This window comes from Pipistrellus hanaki, assembly GCF_964339955.1.
Source record: "Pipistrellus hanaki genome assembly, chromosome: 1".
Taxonomy (NCBI): Eukaryota; Metazoa; Chordata; class Mammalia; order Chiroptera; family Vespertilionidae; genus Pipistrellus; species Pipistrellus hanaki.
Window position 1 is genome coordinate 155,677,600 of NC_140503.1, and position 19,184 is coordinate 155,696,783.

The 19,184-nt window shown below is 36.2% G+C and overlaps 1 protein-coding gene across 2 annotated transcripts in view; it reads right to left on the minus strand.

The window, feature by feature from the left end:
* CCSER1 (coiled-coil serine rich protein 1) overlaps positions 1–19,184 on the minus strand; it is a gene marked incomplete at its 3' end in the record, with an annotated part of 1,087,168 nt that overhangs the window by 944,385 nt on the left and 123,599 nt on the right. For both annotated transcript variants that reach the window (XM_084881902.1, XM_084881903.1), the window contains exons 2-3: positions 11,360–12,721; positions 9,143–9,327 (exon numbers count right to left, since the gene is read on the minus strand). In XM_084881902.1, coding sequence (XP_084738028.1) covers positions 9,143–9,327; positions 11,360–12,680 — 1,506 coding nt within the window. In that variant the 5' untranslated portion in view covers positions 12,681–12,721. The remainder of the gene's footprint in view (positions 1–9,142; positions 9,328–11,359; positions 12,722–19,184) is intronic.

Below are 19,184 nucleotides of genomic sequence, written 5' to 3' on the forward strand. Positions count from 1 at the left end.
AAGTCATACTTTTTTATCCTGACATCGCAAATATGGTGGTATGGGATACAATTATCAATGTTTGTCTCAATTTAAAAATTATTGGAAAAAAATAGTATGTTAAAATATTTATATCTTCTCTAAACCAACCATAATTATTAATATTTGATATAATTCTACTACCATATATCTTGACCATGGAAGTAAAAATAAATATTAAGGTTAACTTACTAAATTATTATATTGTATTTAAAATTCAGAGTAATGGACTCTATGAATACATTTTGCCTTGTTGTCTAATTTGAATAAGGTAAAAACTTCAAAATCTAATGACTATTCCCTCAGTTATTTTACTCAAAGCCAATCTGTGTTACAGGTTAGGCAGCTATTCAAATGGCCAGAGATTTTTCATGAATCCTGAATCAATAAGCACTTTCTCTCATTCTGCGAAAGCTGTGCCGGCCCACAGGGTTACCTAAATAAGGCATAAAACTGTTTTTATCTCACAGAAAACAGACAACTTGGCACAGTTAAAAATTAAATTGTCAAATTTTGCATTTTAACCCCAAGAATAAAAGGTAAACAATCTTAATTATCCAATTTATTAATCTTAGAAGGATATAAACTGCCTAACAGGTATGTTCAATACAGTATGGTTAAAGAAAAATATTTTCTTATACACATGTTCTTAATTACTTCCTTGAAAAACATAGTAAATAATAAATTAAAATATATGCTTTCCACAATGCTTTTAATAAATATTATTTAATACTGATATTGTTACAACATTGATTGTTTATTGCTATGGTCTAAAATTCACGTGTTGAGATTCTAATACCCAAAGACGATGGTTTTGAAGGCAGGGTGTTTGGGAGTTGCTTAGTTCATGAGGGTGGAGGCCTCAGGAACGGGATCAGTGTCTGCATAGAAGAGGCTCCAGAGAGATCCCGCACCCACCTGCCATGTAAGACGCGTGGAGGAGGTGCCAGTTTGAGCCAGTAATGATGCTGGCACCTCAGTCTTGCACTTCCAGTCTCCAGAACTGTGAGAGATAAATTACCGTCATTTAGACACTACCCAGTCTAGGACATTTTGTTATAGCAGACTAAGGGACTAAGTTTTAAGAAAGTAATTATAGAGGAAAATATTAGTTGCTGTACACATTCTCATGTGAACTGTATGAGGAGATACTTAATAATTATGGTATGGTACTGCAACTTTATTTACTCAAACTAATCTTAAAGTCATTTAAGATGAAGTGAGTTAGCACTATAAATAAGCTATTTATAATTCTTTGCATCAAATATACTAACTATGAAATATTCTAAATAAAAATGACTCACCCAAAAAGTAAAAGAAAAAAGAAAAAGAAATGGTATACTTTATTTAATTCTGCCTCTTTAAAAGTAATGCTGATATACTTTATTTTATTCTGCCTCTTTAAAAGTAATGCTGAATCTTCAAATTTATTAGAAATAAAGTGAGTTGGACTAGTTAAAATATTCACAGGAGTTGTAAAATGTCACTTTAAACATACCTGACCAAGAACTTGTATTTTTTAATAAGTTCTCCAATAAATATTATGAGTAATTGACAATTTCTTAACTCCTTTGTATGGCAAGTCCATAACTATTATTCTGATATGCCATTCCATAAGGCTAATTTTCTAGGGTTGGGGACTGGATGAAAGAAATTAAAGGGATTAACCATAAACATATACATATAACACAGAGACATATACAACAGTGTGGTGACCGCTACTAGTAGAAGGAAAGGGGTAAATGAGGCAGGTGGAGGTGGGCAAAGGGAGCTGGGAGTAGGGACGGAAATACTTTTTTGGGGTGATGGACACATGAATCAGTGTATAGGTGATGTTTTATTGGGTTGTACACTAAAAAATGTGTGGTTTGGAAAACGAATGTCACCCCAACAAATTTTAAAAAATAAGTAAAAATAAAATAAATAATTTTTTCTACTGGAATAGTGTCATAATTGGTATGGCCTTCATGATCAAGACTTTAGAATAAGAAAACAAAAATCTATCAAAAAATGTTTCACAAAAGTACATGCACATTTGTATAATAAATCAAAATGTCAAAAATATACATAGGTACACCAAACACAAAGATTGTACTTAAAGCATGTATCGTAACCTAGTCAGCAATTTTACCTTTATTTATTTATTTATTTTTTAAATATATATTTTATTGATTTTTTACAGAGAGGAAAGGAGAGGGATAGAGAGTTAGAAACATTGATGAGAGAGAATCATTGATCAGCTGCCTCTTGCACACCTCCTACTTGGGATGTCCCCGCAACCCAGGTACATGCTCTTGACCAGAATCGAACCCAGGACCTTTCAGTCCACAGGCTGACACTCAATCCACTGAGCCAAACCGGTTTCTGCAAAATTTCCATTTTGAGGAACACTCCCTGGGAGGGTGGGAGGCTGTGGCCATTCTTCAGGGTGGAGACCAGTTCAGAGAGGGTTGGAAGGAATCCTGAAAGGGGTTTGGGCCTGGGGAGGGGGCAGAGCCCAGGGACAGCAGCCAACACCTCCAGGTATAAGAGCCCCAGTTTCCAACACCCTCACTCCTCCATGGCATCCCAGGAGACCCTTAAGATTTCCCTGGAAGAGGAGAAGGCTGGGGGCCGCATGCAACAGGAGCTGGTGCAGAAGCTTCAAGGTGAGAAAAACACAGGCCTGACTCCGGTAGGGAGTTTGCAGGAGCAGGTCAGGTGTGAAGAGGAGGGAAGGGGAGGGCCTCGGGATTGGGGTCCGGGGAGAGGGACAGGACCCAGTCCAGTGGGAGTAGGAAGGGGCGGGCATGCCGGATTTCCAAGGTGCACTGGCCAAATGAAGGCGGGCTAGAAGCGGGGTCCTGTCCCGAGGTGGGGCCAGTTGAGGGACATGGCTATGGTGACCATACACTCTCTGTCCCTCCTTAGAGCAGATCAAGTCATTGAATCATTCGCAGCAGAAGAAATCTGTGGAGCTGGATAAGAAATCCGCGGAGCTGGATAAGAAATCTCCAATTTTACCTTTAATTCACCCATATTTTTTGTGTACCAGGCACTATATTAAATGCTATAAGAAATGTTAATACGCCGAAACCGGTTTGGCTCAGTGGATAGAGCGTCGGCTTGGGGACTGAAGGGTCTCGGGTTCGATTCCGGTCAAGGGCATGTACCTTGGTTGCGGGCACATCCCCAGTGGGGGGTGTGCAAGAGGCAGTTGATCGATGACTCTCTCTCATCGATGTTTCTAGCTCTCTATCTCTCTCCCTTCCTCTCTCTAAAAAAAAAAAAATCAATAAAATATATTAAAAAAAAAAAAAAGAAATGTTAATACATCCAAAATTTCATTTAAAAGATGAATGTCTCACAGGTAAATTGAGACACATTCAAATAACTAAAAGGTGATTGCCATATATGTGATATAACAGAAAGATATTAATAGGAAAAGTATCATTAGTAACTAGAAAAATCAATAAAGGCATTATAGATGAGGACTATTAATCTAAAATTAATATACTGGTTATCAACAAATGTAATTTCATGTTGAATGAGTAATACTTGTGATTCTCCTCCTTAAAGTATAAAAGGATTGAAGAGAATGATTTGTGTGGCTCCACTTCCTTAAAAATATTAACGATCTCTTTGTCTCATTAGATGTCCCTGTAGCAAGCTATGATATTTATTTTAATTCCATTGACAATGAGTTAAATCAAAAGCTAAAATTATTATTTTAACCCTCAAAAAGCCTTTAATATTTTACATATTTGAAAGTCTCACATAAGATTTCAGAATTAAGAGGAGAAAGATCTTCAAAGAGATTTTTTAATCATCTTTCCTTTGATACTATTCTTTGAAACTTAATGTTGTACTTTCTTGTCTCTCAGAGTCCCTGTTCATTCAAAGCTAGGCCTCAATGGTAGAAATTAGCAAAGAACACAAAAATTTACATATATATTCAACAGCATCTATTGAGCATGTGAGATAGACTCCATATAAATTAGAGATACAGTAGTTCTTGTTTAATCCTTTTAATATTTGGTATCAAAGGTCACAATCCAAATCAAGCCTTGCCTCCACTCCCCCCCCCCCCCCCCATTTAGGATGGTCAAAATGGTTAAATCTGTTGTACTGACAAGATCACACTAATGTCTACCAATATGGAACTTTAAATACCTTTAGGGCTGTCTCTTTTATCTTTGCATCTTCAGAGTATGTCTCAATAAGTTCCTATTGAAAGAAACCATGAATGTATAGATGAATGGATAAGTGAGTAAAAGGTAAATTAATAAGTAGGACATAGTAGGGCACGGAAGAAAAGTGAATGCATAGCAAAGTGCTCGGCTATTTAACATAGGGCTTAATTAGTCTTACATTATTTAACTATTATTAGTAATATCTAAGTCATACCAAATGATTAAAATATGACATGAGATGCTAATGATCTACAAGTAACAACGTTTTGCTTAAATATAAATCTGGTCTGTTCTTCTATTGCAGAAGTCCTACAGCTTATGTTTTCACTGTGCAATTCACAGTTTCTGCACAAAGGCAGCAGGATGCCAAGCTGCGAATGAAAGAAATTGCGCTGTGTCAGAGTAAAACTAGCCATAAATGAATGCTGTCAGAGTCACTCAGCACAAATAGTTCAGGGCAACTTTGTGGATGCATCTGCTGAGTCATTAAAAGATAACACAACTTTCCAAATCAGCATTTTAATGTAATAAAAAATAAATACTTCCAAATAGAGTTGAGTTCCCAGAAATTGAACTGAGCAGTTTTTAGATCTACATCTTAAGGCTTTTAAGTCCTGAAGAAAGCACATGCCAAAAAATAAAATGTGTGGTTAGGAATGAATCCTTCAGTGTCAAAGATGCCTTCTTCTTCCTCAATCACAGTGACCAGAGCAGCCGGACATAAAGTCAGGACCCTTTAAATGACAAAAGGGAGGGAGAGGCAAGCAGGAAATCTCAGTTTATTGAAAGAACCGAGAAACAATAAATTACTGGAGAATATGACAGTCATCAGTGCTGACCAAGCATACCTGGGTCTACCCCTTCCAGAAACAAGAAAAAAACTGCTTCCTGATGCCTTTTGTGGCTGGTTTGGGCCACATGATTAGCTCAATGAGCTGTGAGAGCAATGAAGTGAGCTCAGGGGCTGGAGCCCTTATTACTGGGCCGAGGACTTCCAGAGAGCTCTTTAGCCCTGGTGAAAGGCAAAGTTTGCAACAGTAGCTGCTGCAACAGCCCGGATACAGAATGAGACCTTGAACAGAACTCCCAGCACCTTCTACAATGACTGAGAAAAAAATATTATAAAGTCACTGAGGCTTGGGAACTATTTGCTATCACATTGTTTATCTTATCTTTACTCACACATTCGGGCACTTTGTTTCTGTAATGACAGATCCTCAGTATCGATCATAACACATAATCTATGCTCCCATTAAGAATTCTTATAAAGTTGGGTGATACTGTAAATATTTGGAGGTAGACTTCAACTGTGTAAGGCTGTGGGAAAAACGTGACAGTCCTTACATTTATTCAATGAGATACCACAATCTGGAAAGGAAGTTCCCAGGAAGAAAGAGCCTATTTCTGGGGGGGAAATTATTGTGTTGTTTTTGTTTGTTTGTTTTTTAATATTTGTACCCACCTAAGAAAAGTGTCAATAAAGTTATTCATTATAGGAAAAATTTTAAAAATATTTAAAGCAGTTTGAGCACATATAGTAAATGTGAATGCTTGTACAACTGTTTCAGATATATTTTGGTTTCTTATAATAAATTTAAGCAAAGTCTAATATCTTCTGAGCCATTGATATTCAAAGAATTATACATCCTACCATTCTCCTTTCAGATTGAAATATTCACAATTGTGGTCTATCTGATGTATTAGGGCATTGGGAAACCCTTAGCATCTTAATAAATAGAGCCATATCCTATTGATAGAATTAAATCTCCATGAACTATACTAGTACAAAGTACTCCAGTTCTTTCTAAGTATTAGTGTCTTCTTTTGTGACTAAGTTCCTTTTTGAATGAGCTATCTCTCAATAAATACACTAATACCATTCATCAATATAACAAGAAATACTAGCAAATGTTAAGCCCAGAATAAGTACTAAATTGTATTCCTTTTTTGTATTCCTTAAAGAGGGTCTCAGTCTGCACTCAGAACAAGCACAGTTTGTCTTAAATGTGTTAACTTCATTACACATAAATAACGCACAAAAAATAAAAAACTAATTTACATTTATTATATTCCCCCAAAACAAGCATAATTTAAAGTTAGACAACTAGAGTCCAAATCTCAATCCTATCTCTGCCACTTACCATTTGTGTTTTGGGCAACTGCTTATCTTCTTAGTGTCTTATTTTCCTATTTTGCACACTGTGATCAATAACAGTATCCCTTGGTTCATAGTTTTGTAAGGATTTAATGTTATATATGAAGCATTAACTATAGTCCCTTGGTTAAAATTAGCCTTAATAATGCATGTTGCTCTTATTATTGTTCTAAAAGAAAAAAAATAGCTAAACTATGGTTGTATCTTAAGTGTATATATATATGCTTGAAATATTTTGGAAAAGAAATATAGGAAATGTGGTTTATTTTTCACACACAAAAAACTATAATTTTCTAAATACATAAGTCATTTGTTTCACATATAACTAAAATTACCTAAGGAACTATAACATTTCTTCCTCACTCAGATTATCATGAGATAAATAATATATTTTATGCATTTTAAATTAACTATTAAACAGTTAACTAAAGGATGAGATAGTATTTGCAAATCCAAAGGAAAACAGTAATGTCATAGAGATTTTTAATAGGTTTCATGTGAAAATTCAACTGTTTCATTATTTGTTTCAACAAATTTTACCTGTCAACCCAGTGAAAATGAATAATATTTTAACAAAGTGTCTGTCCCAACCTTAATACTTTATAGCAGCGATTTTCAACTGGTGTGTCACAAGAATTTTTAAAACCTGCAATACCTGACTATTTTTCAGGTGTACTGACCACTTTTCCCTTAGATTATCAAATAAAAAGATGACAGCCAACACAGCAATAGTTGCCCAGGGTGGATTGATAAAAATTATACCTATTTTTTTTCACATTGGAAAAATACAATATTTTTGGTGTGTGCAGAATTTTAGTAATTAATTCATGTGTGTCATGAGATGAGAAACTGAACATCTGCTGCTTTATAAGCTTTCCTCCCCCAAGGCAATGGTGTAGTCCTGCCATCTACTGGAAGATCTACATTACTGCAGGGACACATTTTGAAAATTCATAAAAAGTCTTAAATAAAAGATAAAATTACATTATTGTGCTTTGATATTTTAAATCTTGAAAGTGTATCGCAAAGGAAAAGTTATTTTATGCTATTACAAGGAAAAATATTTAAATGCAGTATAAAAATGAGATATAAAGAATACATAAGCCGAAGCCGGTTTGGCTCAGTGGTAGAGCGTCGGCCTGCGGACTGAAAGGTCCCAGGTTCGATTCCGGTCAAGGGCATGTACCTTGGTTGCGGGCATATCCCCAGTAGGGGGTGTGCAAGAGGCAGCTGATCGATGACTCTCTCTCATTGATGTTTCTAACTCTCTATCTCTCTCCCTTCCTCTCTGTACAAAAATCAATAAAATATATTAAAAAAAAAAAAAGAATACATAAGAGGCATGCCTTAGGGCAAGTGTAATAAATAGTGCACAATTATTAAAATAAATACAATCTCTGAAGGAATAATGAAAATTCTGTGAAGGAATAATGGAAATTATTATGTTTCATAATAATTCATTAGCCATACCCTATAATTTTACATCAATTGGAAATCTTTCTTAACATGTTCTTAAACTTAGACAAAAAAAAAAAATCAATTGCCAAACTAATAAGTTTCAAAGTACCAAAGAACAAGAAAGAAAGTTGAAATATAATATAATAGGTAATATAATAGGTTTCTATATATACACATGCAAATATACACAATCATGTTTTAATATAATAAAGACAAGAAGCACGTTATCATTTGTTGGTTTACAATTTCTGATTTTCTCAAGATTAAAATCTGGCCAAGCCTGACCTGAGGACTAGAACTTCTAACTTCACATATGATGGTCTTGCTATCACTCAGTACTACCTCAGTAACATAAGCCTTCTTCACAAAATGATGGTCTGAACTACATAAGCTAACAATTTCATTTAAAAAGGTTTTCTGGCATATAGAGATGTCAAAAATTATGTAGTTTTATGTATTTTTCACATATATTCATGAATAAACAGGTAGGTAGACCATTTGAAAGAAACACTGCTAAATATTAGGGATCAGAGATGCTACTGAAAAAAATGACAAATCTATGAGAAAGTAAATAAAATGAACTCCAAAAAACAAGCCCACCCCAATATTTGTGAGACCTGAGGGCTCCTGACCCCTTGGGCTGCAGTCCACCAGTCCGGTCACCTCTTCCCACCCCTGACTCTGTCGCATATTACAAAGAAGCTTCTTTCACCTGCCTCTAAGACACCCAGTCCACAAATGCAAGCCTAGATGCAGCCTCCTACACACCCACCCCCCTCCCCTCATCAGCAGGCACCCACAGTTTGGACCAGGAATTTGGAAACTCTAATACTTAGAATGTGCAAAAGCTGTGGATTTTGCCTTGACCCTCATGCCCCTCACTTTGGGTGGAAGGGGAACTGTAAAGGGACAGGCAGCGTAGGGTCCATTAAATGGTCTAAGGGTGGTACTGACATAAGGGTAGTTTACAAAAAGACACATTTTATGCTAGCTAGAGGGTGATAACACGGTGTGCAATGATGGTGTCGGGGTATCCTCAGGATCAGCATTTCCCTTAGCTGTGCATTCCAGGGTTTTATGCTAGAATGGACAACGTCAGACTTTCTACAGAAGCAAAGAAGACAGGAATTAAGTGCAGCCCTCTCTGAATGCTCCTATCTGTTATGAGGGAATTAAGTGCACACTTAGCACCTCCGACGTATGTCATCAAATGATGGAGATCCATTTTCCCTTCAGATGTAAGGAGTCTAGTCTTCAGTCTGCTTTCATTTAGCATGCAAGAAACTGCCAGATACAGAGGGAATTATTCCATCAGGTGCAGGCATGTGTATTGACTTACCATGCTGTTCATTTTTGAAGACGACGAACCTGCTCTTTGCTTTCTTAGACTATTAACTTCTTCCACATTTCCATCTTTTGGTTTCAAAATCATTCTGCTACTCCCTGCCGTTCCTTCTGATGAAGACCGCAATCTTCTCTCTATAAATCTTCCTTCACGATATGGACTGAGGCTGCTGGCAAGAACTATTGCAAAAGACAAGAACAAATAAATAAAAATGAATATAAATGTTTAAATGTAGTTTTCATAAATATTCCATTGAAAGTATATAGGAAACTCTTAGTATCATTTAAAAATTCTCTCTCACAGAAAACTTTCAAAATTAATAGTGGTAGTTTAGTATGCTTAATCATTTGAAGCCTAAAACTTTTGGAATCAGCCTGGCCAGTGTAGCTCAGTGGTTGAGTGTTGACCTATGAACCAGGAGGTCATGGTAATATTCCTGATCAGGGCACATTCCTGGGTTGTGGGTTCGATCCCCAATGTGGGGCTTGCAGGAGGTAGCCGATTAATGATTCTCATTATTGATTTTTCTATCCATCTCCTCCTCTCTCCTCTTCCTCACTCTGAAATCAATTATATCTGTGTGTGTGTGTGTGTGTGTGTGTGTGTGTATGTGTGTGTGTGTGTATAAAACCAACAGTTGTTTTATACACACAAACCTTTAACCAGGTTCATCAAGAAAAATGAGAGAGAACCCCCAAAAATAAAATCAGAAATTAAAAAAGAGAATTAACAAGTGCCACCATAGCACTTGTTAATTCTCTTTTTTAATTTCAAAAGGTTTTAAGAAAATATTACCAACAACTATATGCCAACAAATTGGACAACTGAGGCGAGATAGATAAATTCCTAAAAACATACAATCTGCCAAAATTGAATCAGCAAATATCAGAAAACCTGAATAACTAATCAAATTGAAGCAGTAGTCAGAAAACTCCCAGCAAATAAAAGCTCTACACCAGATAGCTTCACAGGTGAATTTTACCAAACATTAAAAAAGAACTAATATTGCCAAAACAGGTTTGGCTCAGTGGATAGAGCATCGGCCTGCGAACTGAAAGGTCCCAGGTTTGATTCCGGTCAAGGGCATGTGCATTGGTTGTGGGCACATCCCCAGTGGGGGAGTGTACAGGAGGCAGCTGGTCGATGTTCCTCTCTCATGGATGTTTCTAGCTCTCTATCCCTCTCCCTTCCTCTCTGTAAAAATCAATAAAATATATTTTTAAAAAAGAACTAATATTTATCCTTCTCAAACTATACTGCCATAATCATGGAGGGACTAGTTAAATACATTATATAATCTTATGATTCTTGACATTATAATATAAATTTGACTTATAAATTTTATTTTATATTTTAGTATTATTATTCTTAATGTTTTGGAAAGAGCCAGGGTTATATCTGTATTGTAGGCTGGCCATTAAAAAACTGAGCTTTGGATTGAGATAGTTGTAACTTGGCTATGCTGCTTACCAGCTATATGGTCTCTTGGTTTCAGTTTTCACAGCTGTTAACTGGAGAATGTACTAGTGCCTACCTCATGGGGCTTGTATCCCAATTACATACAACTTTGTAACTTTGGACACATTGCTTAAGCTACCTGTGCTTCAACTGGTTTTTGGTTTGTTATTTTTTTTTGTTCATTTTGTTGTTGTTTTTTTGCTTCAACTGTTTTCCCTGTACAATGTGCTATAACAAGAGGAGTGATTTCACTGATTTGAGGATTAAATGAATTAATGTATCTAAAGAGCACAGATCAGTAAGTGGGACGGAAAAATCTTCCAATGTTGGGAGAACTGGTAGTAGTAGTAGTAGTAGTAGTAGTCGTCATAGTAGTCGTAATACTGGTAGTAATAGCAGAATATAGTCATTCCATTAATTAAGAAATACCAATACTTCACCATAAACTCCAAAAAAAGACAACTCTTGCTTTAGCTAAAGCCACATGGAAAACAAAATCTGTTTCCTTCCACTTTCCTCTGAGGGTCAGAATGATTCTGGATAACACAACTAAGAAAAATGAGTAATATTGCTGAATTACATTTTTAGAAAAATGTAAGCTTAAGGTCAAATAGTGAACGAATTTCAGATTATAAACAGGAAAGAATATTAGAGTAAAAAATACGTAAAATGTGGTTTCAATTAATGAGATGGAGTAAGAAAATTGAATAATTATAATAAAAATTACAATTTATACAAAGAAAATCAGTATACCTTTGGCAGGATTTGCATCATATCCATATGTTTTGTTAAAAATATGACGATCACCAGAAGAAGGTATTATCCTTGAATCTGACGTAGGATGAGTCCCTTTAACACGCTCAGCTATCGCTTTATGTTGCTCATAAAATCCAAGTTTCCTTGGGGAGCTTGTCGCCAACATTGTGTCACCATTTTGTAATACCATATGCTCTTCTCCTTGAGTATCTGCTGGTAGGTGATCCTCTAAGTCACTCCCATTTGTAACAGGGAGCTCAGAGATTTGCAATAACACTTCCTTCTGATTAGCAGCCAAGGTTTCTGGTAAGGAATTAGATTTAGAGCTACATCGACCTTCTAACCTATATTTCCCAGGAGACATAATTGCACAGGGAACAGCTCCCGTCCGGTCTATTGTCACCATTGTAACAGCAGCAGGACTGGGGGAGATCTGAGAGGTAGAATCATTGTGGCCAAAGTTGTCACAGTGGGATGCCGAGCTTCCGCTCTTAGAAAACACATCTGCTTCAGAGACGGAATCCTCCGTCAAGGCTAAAAACTCGGAAGGTGTCTGAGCTGTGGTAAGATCGGCAGAAAGCAATGGAGATTGCAAAGAGCTTCCTGCCCGTTCCGTTATATCCCCAGAGCAAGATGGAGACGCTCTCACGGATACAGGTTCTCTCTCCTGGAACTGTGTGATTTCCAGTGAGAACTCAGACTGCTGTGCCAAGGACACGGACTGGCTCTGTGGAACCGGCTTAGAAAGCTTAGAGTGAGAGGAAAAGGATTTCGTGAGCAGCTTCTTCGTGGACTGCCTCACGGAACGGCGAGTCGGCTCTTCTGTGAAGCCGGAATCGTCCCCCTCGCTTTTGCCAGAACTCAGGCAATTGATGAAGACGTTCTTATTAGTTGAGTGCTCCTTTTCCCTTTCAAAATCCTCTGTCAAAGATCTTGTTATCTTCTTACTTCGTGAACTACTAAAACCCACAGAATGCCTTCCCCTGGTTTTAACGTGCTCTTCCAAGGCGGGTTTCTGCGTACCGCTGTGACCAGCTTGAGCACCATTGGAAACACTAAGGTTGTGGTTGGTGGGTTCTTGCTTGGGGTCACTCCCCTTCTTGTGGTGGAAGCTGATGGAAGGAGTGCGGAAGATGCTCCTGCGTTTGCCTGTACTACCTGAGCTTGAGTTCGTGCTGGAAGGAGAGGAACTGTGGACGCCAGCTGTATTACTGGAGGAGGGGGAAGAAGGAAGAGAGTCATGTCTTCTGCTAATACTTCTTCTGAATATTGGCAACCGGGAGACCAGGGTAGATCGCCTTGATCCAGAGTCCCCCATTGGGACCCCAAAGCTTGCACTGTGATATCCAACTTAGCAGCCTGGGAAGTTAAAGCAAAAAGAACAAGTCAATAGAATTCAATTATAAATAAGACATTTTAAAATAAATAGTCGTTCTTCAAGACACAGAATATAATCATGTTTATATTAAAACAATAAATACTAAAATTCTGATACTTAAGGATTTTATTAGGAAATGTGTAAGTGGCAACATTATAGAATATTTTTCATAGCAACTTTAGTATCCTGCAAAAATGTCACCATTACCCGAAATCTTTAAAGTCTATTCAGAAGAGCATTGGGTTGGGAAGACACAGATGATAATTCAAGAGCCAGCCTCACTACATACTCTGGTTCTATAATTTGGTAAGTCCTTGAACCTTAACTTTTAATGTCAATTTGTTTAGATGTTGTAGGCATGTGGCAGCCATGATCATTGCCCTCTGGGTAAAATGTCCCACCATTGTCACTGTTAGCCAGCAGCAGATAGGCCATGGGATTCAACAAGTTATTCACCTGAACTTAACAGAATCACAGACCAACCTAAGGTATGAGCTGGTATTAGAGGCTCCACTCAAAAGATAAACAATGAAGATGTATTCTTCCTCTTGGAGTTTGATTTCGCACATTTAAAGATACTAAGGTCATTGGCAGAGGCAACTAAACTACAAAAGAATATAGTGTGGAGTTATAAGCAAGATAAAGTTATAAAGAAATCACAACTATGAGTTGAAGACAAAACCTGATTAAAAGCTAATTCAACAGGTAAGAATACAGACTTAGAGGAGAAGCATGGAAAATTCTGAATCATATTAATATCAATGAGAAGAAGGAAGAAGAAAGCATAGTAGATGTTGGTCAACTCTGATGCACTGAGTACTTTTACACAGTTTATCTCTTTTAATGCTTCTGAATGGAGAAATAGGTAATACTACTACGGACATTTTATAGCAGAAAGATAACTCGCCTAATGTCACTCAGTTTATAAGTGGTAAAGCAGGAATAAGAAGCTAAGCCTTTTCTAACCACAGGATCAACTCATAATCAGCATGGCATGTACTGCTTTCACTAGAGTGAAAACACAAGGCCCAGATGTGCTTCCATTTCAGGGATTCCTGGTTGTATGGTCAATATTGCTATTCTGGTGACTGCTATTTTTTTCACCAGTTTTCATAATGTACCATAACATGGTTCCTGTTTTGTTTTGCTTGGTCTCTAAATTTCACTTAATACCTTAACTATAATGCAGTTGACATTTGTCAACTTGATTAAGGTTCTATTTCATTTTGTTGCATTTTGCAACCAAAACAAAATAGTAACAAATACACATAAAATGACAAGTCCTTCATTTTATCATCTTTACTTATGTGAGACTGAGAAAATAAAATGTTTTCCTGTCCTTAAAGAAGTATGTGAAAATAATGGAAAATATTTTCTCTTTCAGATATGCATTCATATATATTTAATATTTTGTTTCAAATAATAAAAAATGTAACAGTTTTGCACTATTTGATTTTCTGTATGATTTTTAATTATACTCACTGAATTTGAATTTAAACTGTGTATGAACCACTCCTGTATTATTATAAGGCTTAGGGTGAAGAAAGCTTAAAATATAAACAAAGATATTTTAAATTAAGGCACTATAAAATATGTGACCTATCAAAAAGTACATAATGTTGAAGGATATAGGCATATAATTGTGTTAAAAGTAATTTGAAAGGTACACAAAAATTTTAAATAGTTGTTGCCTCTAGTATGCAATATAAACTCATAACAATGAACATAAATTCATTACTTTAATAATTAAAATATCAATTCTGAGTGTTTTAATAAAATCTTCATTTTTTATATTTTAATGTAATATGATTAAATAAGTAAAACTTATGAAAGTGCTAAGAATCCTTGTAATAATATAGACTGTATTTTTCATGAATCTACGTCTTTAATATTAAAATGCATGTTTATGTGACTGTCCAAATGGAATCTGTTTTTATGGCTGGAATGCCATTTAGTTTCACTATTAAAAGTTATTTCCTCCTTTTAAAAAAAACTTTCAGTATTTCTTTACTACATAATTCACCTTTACATATTGTCAGTAATAAGTCAGACACAAAATTTTAAGTCAGGTTTTTCACAGTTTTTAAATGTTTTAGAATTTCCAAAGTACAAACACTAAATCACCACAGATTACGTTATACAACTCGTAAGTAAATTTGAGATAAATAATAATTTAGAAGCATGCAGCTCTATTACTTCTTGTCATTAATGATAAATTGATGCCATTTTATCATTCTTTTCAAGGCTAGTAAACTAAACAGATGGGTTGGTTTTATATTTGCTTGATTCAAATGCATGCTTCTTTGAGACATTTATAATACTTATTTGTTTACTAAAAGTTAAAATGCCTTACAATTCAATAAAGATGAACTTTAAAAAAGAAAAGAAAAATAAAGGACCAACTTAACAAATATCCTGCAGTTGCGTTTACCTATCAGCAGAGGGTGGAGAAGAGCTTCCTCAAAGTCAAATTTTATTTTATTTTTTTAACTTTCAGAGCCAATTTAAGATTTATTGGGCATTTAATAATATAAAATATCACAGATCCTTTATGTATTGAAAAATGAAAGTATTCAAACACATTTGAAAGTTAAATCTTTCATGTATTAAAAAAATTAGTATCTTAGAAAAATAAGTTGCCTTTAGAATTGAAGGAATACTAATTCTTTACACTTGAAAGTTTTAAACAATAATTAGAAAACTAAAAAAAAAAATTTTTTTTTGGTATTTAACTTAAAAATATATAGAAATATAGAAAGACCTTATATTTTAAAGGTAATTCAGATTCATATATATCAATTCAAATTTATTATTATCTTTTCAATAGTTTCTGCTCATTGGTTTTGGAACAAGAGTAGAACAATACAGAATGTTTGTAAAAAATATACTAGTATTAGTGGAAAATGTATATAAACATGGTAGCATATCTTCTTACTATTATATGTTATACATATCTGTCACTTAATTTTTAAGTTTTATTTACAACACCAGAGGCCCAGTGCATGGGTTGGGTCCCTTGACCTGACTGGTGATCAGGGCTGGCCATCTGATCCTGCCAGGGAGGAACCATGAGAGGTTGGCTGTGGGAGTGCACTAACCACCAGGGGGCAGTTCCTGCATTGAGCATCTGCCTCTTGGTGGACAGTTCATTGTCATAGCGATTGGTCATAACAATCTCTTAGGCTTTTATATATCTATATCTATATATATCTATATATATCTATATATATCTATATATCTATATCTATATATATCTATATATCTATATATCTATATATATCTATATATTGGGTCGGCAACTAAGTAATTGCGGGTTTCACACATATATGGCTTCAGTTGAATTTTTAGGTTTGCAGACGTAGTACAAATGTAAAACACATTTTGTATTTGATAGTTGGCTATTCAGCTGTTAATCAGTAAAAAAAGTTTTTTGATCTGTTTTGTAGTTTTTGTTTGGCGTTCGTTGAAAAATGGAAAATCAAAAGGAACATTTTCGTCATATTTTGCTTTTTTATTTCCGCAAGGGAAAAACGCATCACAAGCTCATAAAAAGTTATGTGCTGTTTATGGTGACGAAGCCTTAAAAGAACGGCAGTGTCAAAATTGGTTTGCCAAATTTCGTTCTGGTAATTTTTCACTCAAAGATGAAAGACGCTCTGGTCGTCCAGTTGAAGTTGATGACGCCCTAATCAAAGCAATAATCAATTCGGACTGTCACAGTACAACACGTGAGATTGCAGAGAAGCTTCATGTATCACATACATGCATTGAAAATCACTTAAAACAACTTGGCTATGTTAAAAAACTCGATACATGGGTTCCTCACGAACTGAAAGAATCACAGTTAACGCAACGCATTAGCAGCTGCGATTTGCTAAAGAAACTTAATGAAAATGATCCATTTTTAAAACGACTGATAACTGGCGATGAAAAATGGGTTGTTTACAACAATATCAAGCGGAAAAGATCATGGAGCAGGCCAGGTGAACCAACTCAAACAACATCAAAAGCTGATATTCATCAAAAGAAGGTTTTGTTATCAGTTTGGTGGGATTACAAAGGAATTGTCTACTTTGAACTCTTACCACCCAACCGAACGATCAATTCTGATGTCTACATTGAACAACTAATGAAATTAAACGATGCAGTTGAAGAAAAGTGGCCCGAATTGACAAATCGAAAAGGTGTTGTATTCCATCATGACAATGCAAGGCCACACACATCTTTGGTCACTCGGCAAAAATTAATGGAGCTTGGTTGGGATGTTTGGCCACATCCACCATATAGTCCTGACCTTGCACCATCTGATTACTTTTTGTTTCGATCTTTACAAAACTCCTTGAATGGTAAAAATTTCAATAATGATGATGATGTCAAATCGTACCTGATTCAGTTTTTTGCTAATAAAAAACAGAAGTTTTTTGAACGTGGGATTATGATGCTGCCTGAAAGATGGCAAAAGGTCACTGATCAAATGGGCAGTACATTAAAGAATAAAGTTATTTAGTTCCATGAAAAAATTGTCTTTGATTTTCTTTAAAAAATCCGCAATTACTTAGCTGCCGACCCAATATATCTATATATCTATATATCTATATATCTATATATCTATATATCTATATATCTATATATCTATATATAGTTTGCATAAAATAGCTCATGGTCACAGACACAAATATAAATAAGAAATGAAAAATGTTATCATATGTCAATATAAAATGATAATAAAACCAAAGGAAAATAAATTTTAAATAAAAGTTAGAATACACATTAGCAGATTACATTTAAAGGTGACTATACTCAATATTTGTAACTATGTGTATGTCTGTATCTGTGTCTATGCCATCAGAAATATGAACATTTGACAAAACATATCAACACTGGTAGTAATATAAAATCCAAGATTTTCAATTATGCTCCACTTCAATTACAAACTTGATCAATAAAACTATAAACTTAAATCAATATAATGGAAAGTCAGCATTGGTCTGGTGAGAGGGAAAAAAAAGAAATGAGTATGTCTGAAAATCATTCCTGCTTTGCTTCTGTGATAAACACCTTTGTAGTTGTATCCTTTTTAATGCTAATGGAAGCACATTAAAGAACATGCTAATTTCCATTCAGTTATCTGTTGGCATGGTGTACAAATTCTGTCAGAATCATTTTTAAGACAGAATCCTGTATTTCTAACTGTTGTCATTTCTAACTGTTGTCTTTAAACTCAATATATAATAATGAAATTTATCAATGAGATTGTCTTAAAATACAACTATGGATATAATTTCCCTTGGCTTCTGTTTCCTCAAAAATAAAATTAGAGGACTGAATATATGAATTCTGTGAGTTCCTCATATATATATATATATATATATATATATATATATATATATATATATATATATATATATATATACCTGAATATGCAAATAGACTGAATGACAGAATAACTGAACAACCAAACAACTAGTCACTATGACATGTGCTGACCATCAGGGGGTGTGTGTGGAACATGGCGGGCATTGACAGCAGGCAGCATAGTTCAGAACTCTGCTGCAGCGAGATGGTGGAGCAGGGGCACTAGACCAAGACGGGGCACTGGTCACTGTCATCAGGGTGAGCCTCTGGTGGTTACAGAAAATTCTTTGCTCCTGTGCACCACGGTACTACCAGGCACTCACACCTGTGGCTGGCACCAGTCCTGCTCACTCCTGCTGGTAGTGCCAGAGCCACCATTCACTCCTGCTGCCTGCACCTGGCACCAGACCCAATCATGCTGCACTTTCAGTGGGTGTGAGTGGCAGCTGCTAGCCCCAATTGCCCCTCAGTGCTTCTCCACTTCCCTCTGCTCCTGAGGGGCAATCTGGGCCAACAACTGCCTCTTACACACACTGCTGGTGACAGCCCCACTTGCACCTATTGATGGGGCCAGAGATGCCACTCACACCCACTGCCAGTGCCAGCCCCACTTGCACCTGCTGCCAGTGCCCGGCACCTGTCCCAATCACTCAGCACCATCAATGAGTGTGAGCAGCAGCTGCTGGCCCTGATTGCCCCTGAAGGATTCTCCATTTCCCCCTGCTCCTGAGGGGTGATCAGGGCAGAAGCCGCCACTTGTACCCACTGATGATGCCAGCCCCAAACACTCCAGGCAGTCAGTGGGTCGAGTGGGGAAAATGCCATTAGTGAGTGGGAGCAGAGGCAGCAGGAGCAGGGCTGCCAGCAGACAGGGGACTGGGGACTTGGGCCAGAGGGGCCAGTCAGGGGCATGGAGGATGGGCCAAGACCTGCCCTTATGCCCACCACAACCTCTTGGCCCACAGTTCTTTTCAAGGTGCACAAATTCATCCACTGTTCCCCTAGTTTATTATGATACTTCCAATACGTTCTGTATTATTCCATAGATAAAAAGGTAAAAATAATGTTCTGTAAGTATTACCATAAACA